The sequence below is a fragment of the Macrobrachium rosenbergii genome, chromosome 15 (genome assembly GCF_040412425.1).
Source record: "Macrobrachium rosenbergii isolate ZJJX-2024 chromosome 15, ASM4041242v1, whole genome shotgun sequence".
Taxonomy (NCBI): domain Eukaryota; kingdom Metazoa; phylum Arthropoda; class Malacostraca; order Decapoda; family Palaemonidae; genus Macrobrachium; species Macrobrachium rosenbergii.
In genome coordinates, this window is record NC_089755.1 from 40039158 (window position 1) to 40055446 (window position 16289).

Genomic DNA, 16289 nt, shown 5'->3' on the forward strand with positions numbered 1-16289 from the left:
CTTGAGTGGAAGGTGAGTCCAGAGTCATTTTATCACCTGTTGAGTGGATCTGCATATGCCTTGTCAGCAATGTCTTGGAGAGTTGCGTGAAGGTCAAAGGTACCAGTCAGCCTCATGGCATTAATCTGGACATTCCTCACGTACTTCTGATACTTCCTCTTGAACCATTCTGGGAATACTATGGTGACGTATGGCAGCCTCTCTTCCAGCATCCCGGCATACGTCGACCTGAAGTCACCGAACCTGAGGCCGTGGTCGCTGATAAAGAAGAGAACAGTGTGTTCCAAGTAGCCTCCACTGTGCAACTTTTTGATGAAATCTAACGATGGCTCATCTGCCAGTGCTGCTGCGTTCAGGAGGTCGTGCGTCAAAGATGTTATCCAGTAGAAGCCGAAATAAGGGATGTCTTTCAGCGTCCGAGCAACGTTCAGCGAATAATTGTGCATCACTGACATCGTCATCTCAGGCCCTAGGCACACATTTCTCTCGAGGGTTCTAGAACCGCCGTTATGCCCTAAGGTTTCGTCTGCCACCTGCATGTATGCCCGGAGGTAGTAGTTAGTCGGTTCGTGAACGAAACCAGGACTGTCATGATGGAAGGCCCACATTTCGGGGAGGTCCTCTCCATAGACGGTAACATACCCCTTATCAGAGAACTGCTTCCAGATGAAGGGACAGTCGTCGAATTTGGACTTTTCTCTCTCAGACTGGCACTTGTGCTTTTGCAACTCTTGCTTGGTAAGGCCCATCAGTATAGCCAATAGGTTCGGGTGCGTGTTATCCGCAACTTTATTGAAACCCTTCAGGTCTATGGCGTTAAGGTTTTTGGTCAGGTACCTGTAAGTCTTGGGCATGAGGCGCTGCAGGCTTCCCCTTGAGACTGAATCTGTTCCCATGAACAAGACGCTCAGCCTGTCGGGCTGGTCGTCTCTCTCGCCAAATGCAGCCTTCAGTGGATGTAGGAAAACAAATACCAAAATTAGTAATGTATAGAACATAACTAAAGTGGAGTAATTACGTTATGATATCGATAAGACAGTGAAGTGAAAATCAGAAGAATACCTTAAATCTTTGTCTCTTCTCCTGAGCCCTTAAAGGTTGAATAAAATAATGGACGTTTTCATAAAAGGGAGTTCCAGCATCATTGCACGTGACAAGGACTCCATCTTCTTTTATAGAAGTGATCTTATTCTTTATGGAAACCCTTTCTGTCAGGCTAGAGCAGATTTATTGAATTAGTATTTGTTATAGAGCTACGAAGTACAGGCAATAATCAGAATGTCGCAAACAGCAAAGGATTTCAGACGTGATACTCCAAAAAACACCAATTGTCAGAAGGTACAGCAATATCACATTCAGCTATATAAAAAATCAGCCTACGGCACTCACGTCCATTTTCTGTCGCATTCCATGCTGTAATTACTTGGATTCTCCTCAACCCTGGAGATCCCCTGATAATAGCACCTGACGGTTTTCTTTGATGACCCATAAGCTTTTAGTCTGTCGCCGTGAAGCAAGAGCGACAAGCCTGATGCCTCTGTCAAAGGCAGCTTGCTGGAACACACCAGCTGTTTGTTGAGGATGAAAACAAAACCTGGTTAAACAGTGTTAAAACAATCTAAAAGACGTCTGTAAGTTATGTTCACCTACAATGCAAATGTCATGGAAGCCTCATTAATTAACAAACAGCTTTTCATTTTCTATTGTTAACGAACAATGCAAATGTCATGGAAACCTCCATAATTGACAATGACAGGATTTCATTCTTAAATGTGAATAATGATGTCACTTTTATCTTCGTGTATTTGAAAAGTTTTTAGTATTTTGTTTGTGTGATAAATATTAATGTGGTATGCACATTCTTATTTCTATGCATGAATTACTCAGTGGTTACAGTCATTATAAAGCAACTTAATGTACTTGAAAATGGCAGAAAATGGCATCTACCATGTACACCCCAATTTATTTCCTGCGATATCTAGTGAGAAACAGTACGTGTTTCATAGTGCAGCTACGAGGTTTTCCTCCTGTTACATCTTTCAAACCTTTCTACTTTCAATTTCCGTTTCAGCGCTGAATGGCCTCATAGGTCCCAGAGCTTGGCCTTTGGCCTAAATTCTATATATATTCCATATTCCATTTCAGGCGATGTGTGGATTGAAATCAATTAAATTAAAAATGTGTCACTAGATGGGGTAATGAAGTAACGTATTTTCTTGAGGAAGGCCGTCGGAATAAATCTGAACCAGATGTTCACTCATATGATTCCGATGAGATGTACAATGAAAACTGCAATTTCTATGCGTTATTTTCTCTATGCCTAAAATATGATCGCCACTTTACCTCATGAAATTAGAAACTTCGCATTTCTGGATGAAAATTTACTATGACTTTTACAAGCATGGGCTATATAAAGATACTGGTCTGTCCGTCCCGTCGGACTCTGTCTAAAAAATACATTTGTGATAGCACTGAGACTTTTAAATGGAATGTAATAAGCTTCAATCTTCAAGGTGACCATCAAATTCTAAGTAACTATACAGATTCAAAATAACTAATAAACATGAACTCTTAAAAAATATTTAAAAATACTGCTCGAGTTCTTCTCTTTAGAGTGATTTAATATTAATAAGGTGGTATTTTAGCATTCTGCAACTTAGACGTCTTGCATTAAATTGAATACAGAGTTTATGCCAAAGGTCCAAGCACTGGGACCTATGAGGTCATTCAGCGCTGGAAAGGAAATTGAGAGTAGGTAGGTTTGAAAGGTGTAACAGGAGGAAACCCTGCAGTTGCACTATGAAATAACCATAATAAGAAGGAAGAAAAATTGTATATGAATGGAGGTACAGTAAAAGGAATGAAAGGGGTTGCAGCTAGCGGCCGAAGGGACGCTGTAAAGAACCTTTAATAATGCCTACAGTGCACCCCGTGAGGTGCACTGACAGCACTACCCCCTTACGAGGCTTAGACGCCTTATTACCTTTTCAAAATTATTGTTCGAATGTTTAGCGATGACGGGGTGTGACGCCAGAAATTCCAAGATGTCACAACCATCTGTTTTGAGCGTGTATTTTGTATCCCTGCCATCTATAAAGAGAAATACTGTATTAAAATAAGCATAACTATTTGGAGAACTTTTGAAATAGATTTGACAGTACTTTGGAAATGTAACATTTGTAGCTGATTGAAAGGGAAGTAGGACAAAATTTCTATCTTCTCAAAATACATGATGCAAAATCCGAAATGATCAATTATTACAGTATTTAAGAGTGTCATATATTATATGTATGCACACAGATTATATATATATATATATATATATATATATATATATATATATATATATATATATATATATATATATATATATATATATATATAATTTTTATTACTTTTACACGCCTGACTTCCTTATATTCACAAATATTAAGCTACATATATCGTTTAATAACACAGATCGTAAAGTGTTGACAAGTAAGTTAGACCAGTCTTAAGGATGAAAATTTAATATAAAAAAGGTGATATGCCAAAGAATGAACCCAAAGAAATCTCTAGCTGAGATAAAAGAATGTCTCAGTCATTCTTCTCACTACTTACCTTCGTAGTCACCTGTTTCGTATTCTCTAAACCTCCGGTAACCGTGGGAGTCTGATCTCAAGGAAAACCAGATGAAAAACACGCTGGTACAAGACACCAAGACGATGTAGAACTTTTTGGACCTCCCTGGAGAAAAACGAGGCACTATTAATATGTAGAATTGTAATCTTTTAATCTGTCAACTTCAAAACTGGAAAAAGTCACACTACAGTGCTTATTTTAGAAAGAGATGGGTTATTAACCTATTATGGTTAAAGGGCATTATTATAGATTCAGAAATACGTCCAAAAACGAGGTCTTATTAATCTAGAGAAAGGCATTTTTATGTGTCAGCTTCAAAACTGGAAAAGTCTCACTACAGTGCTTATTTTAGAGAGAGGTGGGTTATTAACCTGTTATGGTTGAAAGACATTCGTTTAGATTTAGAAATGTGTCCAAAAAACGAGGTCTTATTAATCTATGGAAAGGCATTTTTTAAAGTCAAACTGCAGTGCTTATTTTAGAAAGAGATAGGTTATTATTATGTTATGGTTAAGAGGCATTGGTATATATTTAGAAATAATAATGTACAAAATTTTCATATCTACTTTTTCCTGTTTACCCTAAGGCCCTCTACGAATTTTCATTCTAGGTAGTTACCCATACTTATGTTCCTTTTGCCAGTGTACAATGTAATGAGATGGAGAAAGTACAGAATGTGTGCAAATCTAGATGAGAAAAGAGCGGCACAATGCAGATGATGATGATATGTGTCGGAACTTGTCTGAATTATTTCATTACAAAACAGGTTTATTATTCAGAGGAAGGTGAAACCTATTCACATGGAACAACCCCACAGGGGCCAATGACTTAAAATTCAAACCTCCAAAGAACATCTTATCATTGAGTCGCCTGTATTAACTCTCGTGACTGACCCTTAGGATTTGTTTTGAAATAGGGATGCTGGGGACGGGGCGAGGTGGATAGGGCGGGTGAAGTGAAATTGGTAGCAAGACAAACTTCAAAACTATTAACAGATCAGGTTCGTTCGTTTGCAATTCCGCTTGTCACTATAGTATATATTTTGTAAATTTTTACCTCTATATATGAATGCTCTTGAAAATGTCATACTTAAGGCGAAACCGGTCAGGATTTATACCCATTACTTCATTTTTTATTTCTGGTTGCTCACCTGACAGGCATATCTAGACAAAGCAGCCAAATCTTAAACTCGGTATTGCTGGCTTTTAATGCATAAATGTATCGGCACTTTAAAATGCCAAATAAATTAACCATTGAACCAGACGAGCATCATTGGTGATTATAGGTACATCTCTTAGCTGAATGAAAATAAATAGCTTTTTCCCCAGAGGACTAGTATCAAGTGACGCTCATTCGTCGTCGGAACACTTACCTCTGAGGCGTGTCATGATCACCGACGAATTGCCGAACCAACTCCTGGAAAAGTGAAACAATGTTAGTTTATATATGAGTCATTCTGACGAATGCAGAGATTTAAAGCGGAATTTACTTCATCGTCCATTAAAGGAATTTGTTTAGCTAATCCTTTCCACAGGGAGATAGTGCCATCAGTGTACCTCATGCGGTGCACTGTAGCTGCAACCCCTTTCATTCCTTTAATTGTACTTCCGTTCGTATTCTCTTTCTTCCATCTTACTTTCTGTCACTTTCCTAACAATTGATGCATGGTGCTATAGTGCAACTGCGAGTTTTCCTGCTTACACCTTTCAAACCTTTTTACTGTTAATTTTCGTTTCAGCGCTGAATGACCCCATAGGTCCCAGCGCTTGGCCTTTGGCCTAAATTCTGGTTTCTGTTCCATTCGATAGTGATATGAGTAATGGTTATTAGTCTTCGATTATGATACCTCAGGCTTTGTACGCGCTTAAAATATTGCAATGATCAAGGTCATTCAGAGCAGTTGATTTTTGAGAAACTGCCTTCTCGCTGGGTTTCTCAAGACGTAAAACTTCAGAGAACTGAATAATGCTTAATTCGCATAGCACTTCGTCTGTTCTGCTTTCCCAGTTGTTAACATTTCATAAACATGGCTTTTTGTCGTTATTTTTCCTTCAGTCCCGATATCGTTGCCTACATTAAAAAAAATAATCGAGATGCATTAATAACAGATGGAAGACTACTTGAGAGATTAGTCATAACCATAACGACATTAAAATTGGCATCTTTTAATGTTAAAACAGCATTTATACTCACATTTCACTGAAACGTTTCACACAACAATTATAAGTTTTATATAAGATACCAGTCACTGTGGCAATAATATAACAGAAAAATCGCACCACTTAATAATAACAGTCTTTTGAAACATGCTATGAACAGTCAAGCGTTTCAGGTGATCTCAGTCAAACGTACTATGGTTGCTATGACTCTGAGCAGGAGCTATCTGATATTTGAACCATAATAAGCACCTTATCTAATCGTTACCTCGTGAAAAAAAAGGCTGTACAGTATCCTTAACACAGATGTTTTTATCTGGATTGTGCTTGGGGTGAATAGCATAGGGTTGTCAGATTATTCTTACGTGATTGCTGAGCACAGGAGGGGGTTTTATAATTATATTTATATATGTTATATATATATATATATATATATATATATATATATATTATATATATATATATATATATATATAGTATATATATATATATATATATATTATATATATATATATGGATCATGACTCGCATCCGAATCGAACCTGGTCTCTCAAATGAGAAATGGGACACTACTAATTGACCACACAAGTCATATATATATGTATATGTATATATATATGGATCACTGACTCATCCGAATCAGAACCCCAGGTCTCTCAAATGAGAGGCCAGGACACTACCAATTGACCCACAAGTCATATATATATATATATATATATATATATATATATATATATATATATATATATATATATATATATATATATATATATATATCTTGTAATTTCACAATGGTCATGGATAAAAGTATATAATAAGGACTTATATATGTATATATATATATATATATATATATATATATATATATATATATAGTTGTATTATATATATAGATAGATATACACATGTGCGTGTGAATGTATGTGTGTGTATGTATGAAAATGTGTATATGTGTGCGTGTGGAAGTGTAGATTATTGAAGATTTTAGGTGTGTTGGTGTCAAGTGTGGTGGTTCTTGTACTTATCTGTGTGATTTCATTCCTTCACTTGTAAATTTCTGCACGAAACACCTCAACTCAGTCACAACAGAGTAATGTAGCAAATGTAAGTGCAGTAATCTTTACTGCATGAAAGCACTTCTTTTCGTGCTAATCCCGCGAGGTCAGCTTAACCCAGCTGGAATACGAAAGCTTTAAAATCAACAGTCTTGCCGTGAAATGGACCCGGGACAGTAAGGGAACTTGTCCTAAAGCTGTGTTTGCAGACAGAGGCAGGTCACACCGTGTGCTTTAAGTCATGCTTTCAAGGGTACCACGAAAACAGCAGAAATTTATCACAAATTGTTTTCCACACATACGATCTGTGATACGTTAATTCTCCTTACTATTCATGACTTATTGGTTAGCAAACTAATACGCACACACATTATAACAAAGACTGAGCACATGAAGGAGTCTCTCACATTATATATGGGCGTGTTTCGTAAAACAAATTAGAATATAAGAAGATAGTGCCTGCATCTTAATATAAACTTCATATACCATTGATAGTAGGTTCATTCATTTAAAACCATGAACTTTAGCAATCAGCCAAACTTCGTCCTCTAAATCCTCGTGACACCTTTCCAGTCTGTCTGGGTGTTCCAGTCACCTAAAAAGCAAGAATTGTTTACGAGAAACTGGAAACAAAGCAGATTATGTAAACGGCTTTCAAGCAAACTTCGTCCACTAAATACTCATAACAGCTTTGCTGTCGGTCCAGGTATTCCAGTCAGTGAAAAATTAAGAAGTTTTATAAGAGAAATTGGAGACGAAGCAGATTATGTGAACGGCTTTCAAATCTCCCATGACACACTGGCGCCGCACATGGGGCCAAGCAGTGGCGATCAATAGCCTCCTCTAGTTTTCCAGCAAACTACTGGAACTGGGATGCTGTTCTGAAGCTGAGTCTGCTGGAATGTTTTGATGTGTTTAGTCCCTATGCAGGATTTCATGTTAATAAGTAAAACCTAAATTTCGTTGTCTTAAGGTAAGGTTGTGTGATCAACAACGTTAGATCTGGTCAATGCTTGGATGGGTCACTACTTGAAACTGCCAGATGCCTGCGGCAGAAAAGCCCATGTATTACGGGGGCGGGGTTACGGGGGCTTGGGTGTGGGTGTCGCTCCGTCATCCAAAGCACGTGCACGGGACACCCCGTCCAAAAGTGAAACTTAATATATAAAAAACATCTAAGAATGATAATTCGTTTCATGGTCATTGTCTACATTACCCCTTCAGTGAACTGAGTAATGAACGATTATCATCTACTCTTAGCCCCACACAAAATGGAATTACTTGAAGCATGGGAAACCTGCATTATAATACGGAGCACTGCAGATGCAACCGTCATCTTTAATGATCCATGTATAGGAGAGGATCCCCTTCCAGAGTATTATTATTATTATTATTATTATTATTATTATTATTATTATTATTATTATTATTATTATTATTATTATGGTTGTTGTTGGTCGCAGTAGTAGATCATTACTTCTAAAATGTATACGGTGTATGGTAGAGGTAGGTAAATATCCCCATAATAGTCTGTATCGATATGATGACTTTACCCAAGAAGACGACACAATTAATCAAGTGAAAATGATTAAACTGTTTATCCCAAGCAAAACAAGCAAAGTTATTAACTCGTGGTCGAGTTAATCGGGTTTCATTATGAGGGAATTTAGTTATTGTGCCAGCAAATGGCAAGGCCTTTATGTTATTTGTTTTAGTTTTCGTATCTGTCAGAAATTAGCGAGTGGCACAGTAGTTTTCTTCTGCAAAATTTGCACTAGAACTCATTAGTAGTAGTAGTAGTAGTAGTAGTAGTAGTAGTAGTAGTAGTAGTAGCAGCAGAAGAAGAAATACTAATAGCGGTGGTATTTTAATTTTAATATTAAAGGTTTAAAGGTCGCTAATTAGTAGCGGAAGCAAGGAACAAAATGTCTTAAGAGACTGATAGTCCTTTGGTATAAACAGTGTCCAGGCTGTTTATATCTCCTTCCATACAAGACCTAACACATCAGTTAAACCAATAAAAAATCTCTTCTATTCCCAGGGATGGAAAGGTTGCCGACCAATGAAGTTCTGCCAAGGACTTGATTGGGAATTCAACTCAGAACCAATGCAGTGGAGAGTCGCTGGCGGTAGTAATGAGCTACAGGACACACAAGGTTTGTAGTGATATTTTGGTCTTATGTCATTACCCATTTCCTAATTTTAAGTTGAATATAACACTAGATGACCCATTCATATGTGGTCTGAAGGGTAGAATTTCCAGCTTGGTAATGTTAGATCAGGCTGATGAAGGTTATATTCAGGTATTTCACGTTACCTTTCTGTAATGAATTTGACGAGTTTACAGTCTCATTTCTTTACTTGTATGGCTGACCAATAAAATTTATTCTCAGAGTGAAAACTGAAGGTAGACAAAGTTGAAGAAGTTGGTTAGCTAGCTGGAAAAAGATTAAAGAAACTTAATGAAGAGTTAGACAGAATGCAGTGCATGTGTGGACTCAAGGACGTCATAGTATACAGGTCATGACGACAACAATGAGGTTTAGTTAGTGTGTTCAGTATGCTACATAGCGTGTCTCACATCTAGGCCTAATGCAGTTGCGCCTTTAGCTCCTCCCTTTTTACCGTATACGTATTTCTGCTCTCCCCATGTTTACGTTAATCTTGAACTTTGTACCGGCACGGGCTCTTGCTTCTAAAACACTCCATAACCTCTCACTGAAATGCAATAGGTTTTTACAGGGCTTAGTATCTATGTCTTCCTTTCTTTCAGTCTCAGTCAATTTATATGGCGCTAGGTAAATTTCATCCAATCAATTAATCTCACTCAAATTAGGAATAACATTATAGTTTTGACCTGCTGTTCATTATGGATTAATTTCTTTCAGTCTGAATCAGATCGTTTAGCAAAAATAACTAGATCATTAACCACAAAAAATGCTGGAAGAAGGAGAAGAAGAAGAGCCTTGGAAAATAAAAGAATTTTCGTGACAGGAAAGGATAACACTTATCAAAAAGAAGGCATACCAGAATTAAAACGAAACGCTGAAGAAGAAGAAGAAGAAGAAGAAGAAGAAGAAGAAGAAGAAGAAGAAGAAGAAGAAGAAGAAGAAGAAGAAAAGGCATGCGCATCACACGTCAGCATTAAAAAAAAATTGACAGTTGCTTGTCCATATGACAGCAATGAAAACTCAAATGGATAGCTTACTATTCTCCCCCCAAAAATTTGCTGTCTGCGAGTGGACCTGGCCATTGGATTCCAAGAATATGTTTCAGCAAAAAAGTGAATATTCAGAGACGCGAGACCTCGACATTTTACTGCCTTCGGTATTGATTCCCATGAAGTTTCGATGCATTTGCTTTTATCAGTATTGCTTTTGAAGTGAAGCTTTTGCGAAGAATGAGAATAACAGGTAATCAGATCCTGTTGATTTGCACGCAAGGTGATTGGCTTAGAGAAAAAAAATTGCGACACGATGTTGAACAAGAACTTTCATCAGATATTCCTGAACGGGAAAAAATCGTGTTTACTTCATGAACGAATAAAGCAATTCATGAGGGTTATTTATTTATTTATTTATATATATATATATATATATATATATATATATATATATATATAAAATATATATATATATATATATATATATATATATATATATATATATATATATATTTTATATATAAGAATAATAATATCTGGTCAGTCTTATAAGGCTGCAAATAGCTGCCAACAATATTTCTCTTCTAGCAACAAAGAGACACCAATTGCATATCATGAAGCATTAAAAAATGCTTCAAAAATACTAAAATTTAGAAAAACCGGTTCAGGAGCAAGTGACATTATATCTATATAACACCACAACAAGAATTTTCCAACTTTCGAAAAGGGTAATTCAATTGCTTTCAGCAATGGTAGAATCTCCTGACATTATTGCAGCGATGAGAATCAGTTACCAACAGACCCGCTGATTATAAAGAATCACGAACAAGAATGTGTGATATTTGCAATCACTAATATAACCCTATATGGTTATCCGGCCTTATACCAGCAAGGGCGCTTTCACATAGGAAGCCCCTAAGTATGTTAAGGTTTCATTGGAATTCAGATGGCTGCTGTGGACCTCTGGAATTGTAACTGCAAACCAAGACGATATAACCCTTAATTCACTTCGATTTCCTGATGTAAGCAAACAGGTTGATGAGTGCCATAGAAAATGATACGATCAGAAAAATAAAGTTTTTTCCAGCTTATTAAATTAAAAAATTAGGCTTTTTTAAGCTTATTTAAAAATAAGCCTTTTCCGTTTCATTTCGTTATGCTGTACTTAGTTGCCATTTTCATTCGTTTTCAAGCAGGCGTCTGCATCATTTCCGTAGTTACATTTGAACTTTTATTTTTACAGTATTTTATGGTTTAAAACAAGTGTTGGAGGGTTGACACGTGCTGCATACGTGTCCTCCGAATTGATAAAAAAAAAAGTCTACAAATGTTGTATATGTGCAGTGCAGATGTTCAGAGCAATTGTCATAAAAAAAGAACAGTCTGGTAACTCCTGATAACAATATCAAACGACACATCCGTATGAGTCATATCTACTTTAAACTGTGTGTGTGTGTGTGTATCTTCCTTATACAACTGTAAACTCAAATAAGAACAGTATTCGAAATAACTATCCTTTGAGCCAATGTGACTAAAAACCGGATGATTAAAAGCCAGTCGATTATTTTAGCAATACTTGGTGTCCTATTCATGTTACATCAGCGAGTCATTGCTTGGGTAGAGCTTATTATAATTCATTAGCTGAATCAGTTGGAAGTGAGCATCTAAATTAATTTAGATAACATACCCTAACGTAAAACTGTTTAGAACACCAATATACGGGATACTCTCTCTTAAATAGTAGGGGAACGTAGTGGCGGAAATAATAAAAATATATACTAACATATATGCATATAATCTCTCTCTCTCTCTTTTCTCTGTATATATATATATATATATATATATATATATATATATATATATATATATATATATATATATGAGCAGAAGGGCAGAACACATACAGATCCAGTGCATACATTTATTGTCGACGCGTTTCTTGACCCGTGGTCACATCATCAGGACATCTACAGTTATAATGTAAAAAGGGGCATTCAGCATATATTGTTGGAAGTAAACATAAACAAAACATGAGAAAACTTAAAATGGAAAATCAGTTAAACTTAATCACACTTAAATACATTTACACATAAAAAAACAATAAAAGAAAAATTAAAATGAACTTAATAAAAAACTGAACTTAATATAAAGGAATCTAAAAATAAACTTAAAAGGGAGAGCAGAAGGCGCACCTCTTAGGGTGAAAGAGGAAAACGCACTAAAAGAAAACAGCATAAAATGATAAAAACAGGAGGGGGAGGAGGCGGACAAATATAAACAAACAATCGAATCGTGTTATGAACAGGGGAACAGCCGATGATTGGCAATTTAACGTCGATACAATTCTTTGATGTTCAGACTTTAAAGTAAAGCAGTTCTCCAGGTTCCTTAGCTTGGTCAATTATTCCAAAGTTGTATTTTATTGATGTCTTAAAAACCTCTGGCGTGGGATCTTATATTTGAAAGTTCTGAGTTAGATAATGCAACCGGTACGATAACTCAGGCCCATGTGAGAATCAGCCCTGACCTTGAGGAGACGCAGTGAGTCAAACCAAGGTAATTCCCGGAGCTACATCCGGGCACTTGTACTCATATACGACGCCCGACGCCATCAAAGGACAGAGCCGATCCTTGCGGGAAAGAAACCAATGGTTTTAGGATTTTTGGTATTAATTTAATGTTAAGAGTACTAATATGTTTTTGAATAATTTTTAGCAAATGTGCAAAATTTTGATTGTTAGGTAAAACACAAGCTTGCATATAGTAAGTTTAGGTATATTACATTTTGGGCATTAAGGGTGCAGAGTTTTATCGAGAACTTTCTTAATAACCTTAAGTACTAGACGGGCAGAGAAACAGTTGTTTGAAAGTACTGCTTAAGGCAAAGAGAATCTCAGAATGAAAAAGAAAGCCAATTAGAATTAGAGGTATGAACAGAAGTTAATTTTAAAAATTTATAAAACAAACTATAAAAATTGAGCTGAACCGGTGAATGTACTTTCCCTAAAATTAGTCGTTTAAAATTATCATTATCTTTGGTAACTAAAACATCAAGGAAAGCCAAATTACCGTCTTGTTCCTTTTCAATAGTAAAATTAATATTATTGTGAAAGTTGTTTAACTGTTGTTTAAGTTTAACTGATTTTCGATTTTAAGTTTTCTTATGTTTTGTGTATGTTTACTTTTAACTATGTATGATGAATGCCCCTTTTTTCATTATAACTGTAGATGTCCTGATGATGTGACCACGGGTCAAGAAACGCGTCGACAATTTAATGTATGTACTGGATGTGTATGTATTCCTGCGCCCTTCTCCTGCCTACTATAGTGACCTCCGATGTGTGGATTATATATATTTATATATATATATATATATATATATATATATATATATATATATATATATATATATATATATCACATTCCGCAGGTGTATGAGCCCTCACTGAAGATGGACAAAAAGATAAAGAGCCTAGCAGTCAGTTAAAAATTCCTCTTCATTTTCACAACCAATATTTCCATCGTTTTTCGTGTTCCCAGATAATACGTGTTTGGAAAAATAACAAATTAAAAATAAACAACTTGTATTTTTCCTAACATACGAACGTACACCGTATACAGACAGACTAGGTTACGGTCAAGCGCTAGTGGATTTCTCAGAACGAGTTTACATTCAGCCGAGTCACGCGAAGTGCTTGGGAACCTCCTGTGCTTGAAGGTGTAGGGAGTATTCGTATCGGAACAAATGTTTTTACCATAATAGACAATGACATCAAGAAATCGTTGAATCTTTAAATGAATATTGTAGCTGAAGGTCTTAAGGAAAGATTTCAGTAAATCCAGTATTATCCGGAAGTGTTTATTACAGCAAAGGATAAATATTAAGTTTGTGAGAGTAATAGTCTGTTGTCTTTATACACACACACGCACATAAACATATACACAAATGCACACATACACATGCATACACAGAAGGAGAGAGAGAGAGAGAGAATGACTTTGCAAGGGCAAGGGCACAACCTCTGCATTCGGTCGGCTACCACCTCATGGTTATCACTTTTCACAATTCACTTTTCACTGTTTGACTATTTTCTCTTTCAAAACGAAAATGGCACATACTAAAACAACATCCCTAGGCTCGTATTCCATCACAAAGAAAGCTTAACAGAGTATGGCGGATTATGCGGATAAAGTGGAGAAAACTAGTGAGCGCTAGAGGAAAACTTACCTCCTTATCTGCAACCCATCCGCTTCTGACGACACCGCAAAAGTTCCTCTTTATATAAACGATGCAGATACATGCATAGTCTTTATTACGTTCATCTGTATACGAAGCATTTTCCCCTTTTCCATTATTAAAACGAAGACAGATCTTTAGTTGTCATCACCACGAGAAAACTTCTAAGTCAAGCATCGTAAACTTTTCGTAATAACATAACGAATTCACTCAAGATTGTTTCCATCAACTTCCCGCCGTCTCCTGGACGAAACCCCACCGAGGACTAGAGACGACGACACCAGCTCCGCGGAGCCAGCCATACGTCCGGCAGATCTCGAAACCATGTGCAGACTAAAACCAGGACCCAAAACAATCGATGGGAGAACGGAGAGCAACAGAGATTGTGCCAGGCACCACCTGGTACCGAAGGGACCCCTTTCGGTATTTAAAGGAGTGAATGTCGCTTAAGTGACGTTCTTCCAAGATCATCGACATTTCATAACCGAGTTGCCGGGAAATGTGGGTTTCAGCGGTAGATGTTGTCCTTGCCGGCGTGAATGCGAGGCGGGGTTTCCCCGTCATGAAATGCATATTTTATTTCTCTTTGTATTTCGGTTTATCCATTCACATGCGTTAGAAAGTCTGCTTCTAAAATATGTCATTTCTAAATGCCAATAAAGCGAATGCCTGTTGATAAAGTGGTCAATGAAAATTTAGTTTATTCAGTGACCTTGAAACGTGTTGAACACCGAGAAACAATACTTCTCCCGCTTAAAGGTCGCTCATGACCGGCAGAGGCAAAGGGCAGGCCATTGCGCAGTCACAAAATACTCTAGAGACAAACTATATACGTACAATTAGAGCCTATGCGAGGACCTCTTCTGCAGGAAAACACTCCACCGAATAGATTAAGTTACGAGAAGGAAACATCAAGAGAGACCCTATTTAGCTGAAGGGCAAGGTATATAAATATAAGGTGGGTGACAAAACTTGACATGTGGTACTGGCCAGAAGCAACACCACTGAAGAAAATTGAACAGAATAAATTAGAGTTGGAAGAAATGAGGATGCTAAGATGGATGAGAGGCGTGACGAGAAGAGATAGGATGAGAAATGAATACGTCATTGGATCAGCAAGAGTCATTGATTGAGAGGAAGGCCTGAGAGAAGGAGATGGAGAGACTGCATTCGACAATGAGACGAAGGGAGGACGCAAGATAGAAACAGCTAGGAAAGACTCATCTAAAACAGCAACCCCGAATGAGAATTAAGCTGAGAAGTTTAAAGCCTTCTTCATTCCCCGCCTCTCCAACCAAGCTATTACCAGGAAGAAGCGGCCGACAACTCAGCAGGTAGACATTCCTGGATGTGGGCTCTCTCAGACATCCAGAAACGGCAAGGTCTTGACTGTCAGTGACATACACCATTAAAATCATTTGAACCACCATGAGAACTTCCCAAAGACTTAAATTGCATCTTCCTTGTCAAATCACGATATTTTACTGTAGATATAAAATAAACCTACAACTACAAGTAAAACCGGTGAACTGCAGTAATTTTCTTTCAGGATTGACACGGAAGGTGAAGGATTTTGTTCCTTGAATTATCTGTCATTAATGTTTTGAGTCGATAGAGGGAAGATTGGGTGCTTATAAAGGATCTGTTTAAACAGAAAAATGGTCAGAAGGGTGGAAATTGCTCCCTTAACTACAGGTAGATAAGTTGATTGATACGTATGTACTCATCCAAAAAGCATGGGTTCGAATCCTGGCCATGGGTGGGTGTACTTATATATATTTCCCCTTTAAATATAAGTTATACCCATAGGTACAATGAATTCGATTTTATATATATATATATATATATATATATATATATATATATATATATATATATATATATATACTATATATATATGTGTGTACTTTGGTATAACTGTATGTAAGTATGTGTATGTATGTATATGCGTCAACACATGCATGTATGTTGAGAGCTGCATTTACAGCTGCTTATTATCCAGCAAAAGTATTATATTCTCCCTGAAAACATTCATTGGAAAGGGCAGGATTTTAGGG

At 36.8% G+C, this 16289-nt stretch overlaps 1 protein-coding gene across 5 annotated transcripts in view; it reads right to left on the reverse strand.

Moving 5' to 3' along the window:
* LOC136846579 (uncharacterized) overlaps positions 1–16289 on the reverse strand; it is a 29776-nt gene that overhangs the window by 5595 nt on the left and 7892 nt on the right. For 2 of the 5 annotated variants that reach the window (XR_010855454.1, XM_067117433.1), the window contains exons 2-7: positions 4994–5037; positions 3601–3726; positions 2984–3090; positions 1390–1568; positions 1063–1216; positions 37–947 (exon numbers count right to left, since the gene is read on the reverse strand). Coding sequence is in view for 3 of the 5 variants with exons in the window: in XM_067117433.1 (XP_066973534.1) it covers positions 37–947; positions 1063–1216; positions 1390–1568; positions 2984–3090; positions 3601–3726; positions 4994–5037 (1521 nt within the window). In the remaining 2 variants the exon portion in view is untranslated. Of the gene's footprint in view, positions 1–36; positions 948–1062; positions 1217–1389; positions 1569–2983; positions 3091–3600; positions 3727–4993; positions 5038–5814; positions 5919–14223; positions 14897–16289 lie in introns of those variants that run through there. The other 3 variants (XR_010855453.1, XM_067117435.1, XM_067117434.1) reach the window with 3 other exon arrangements.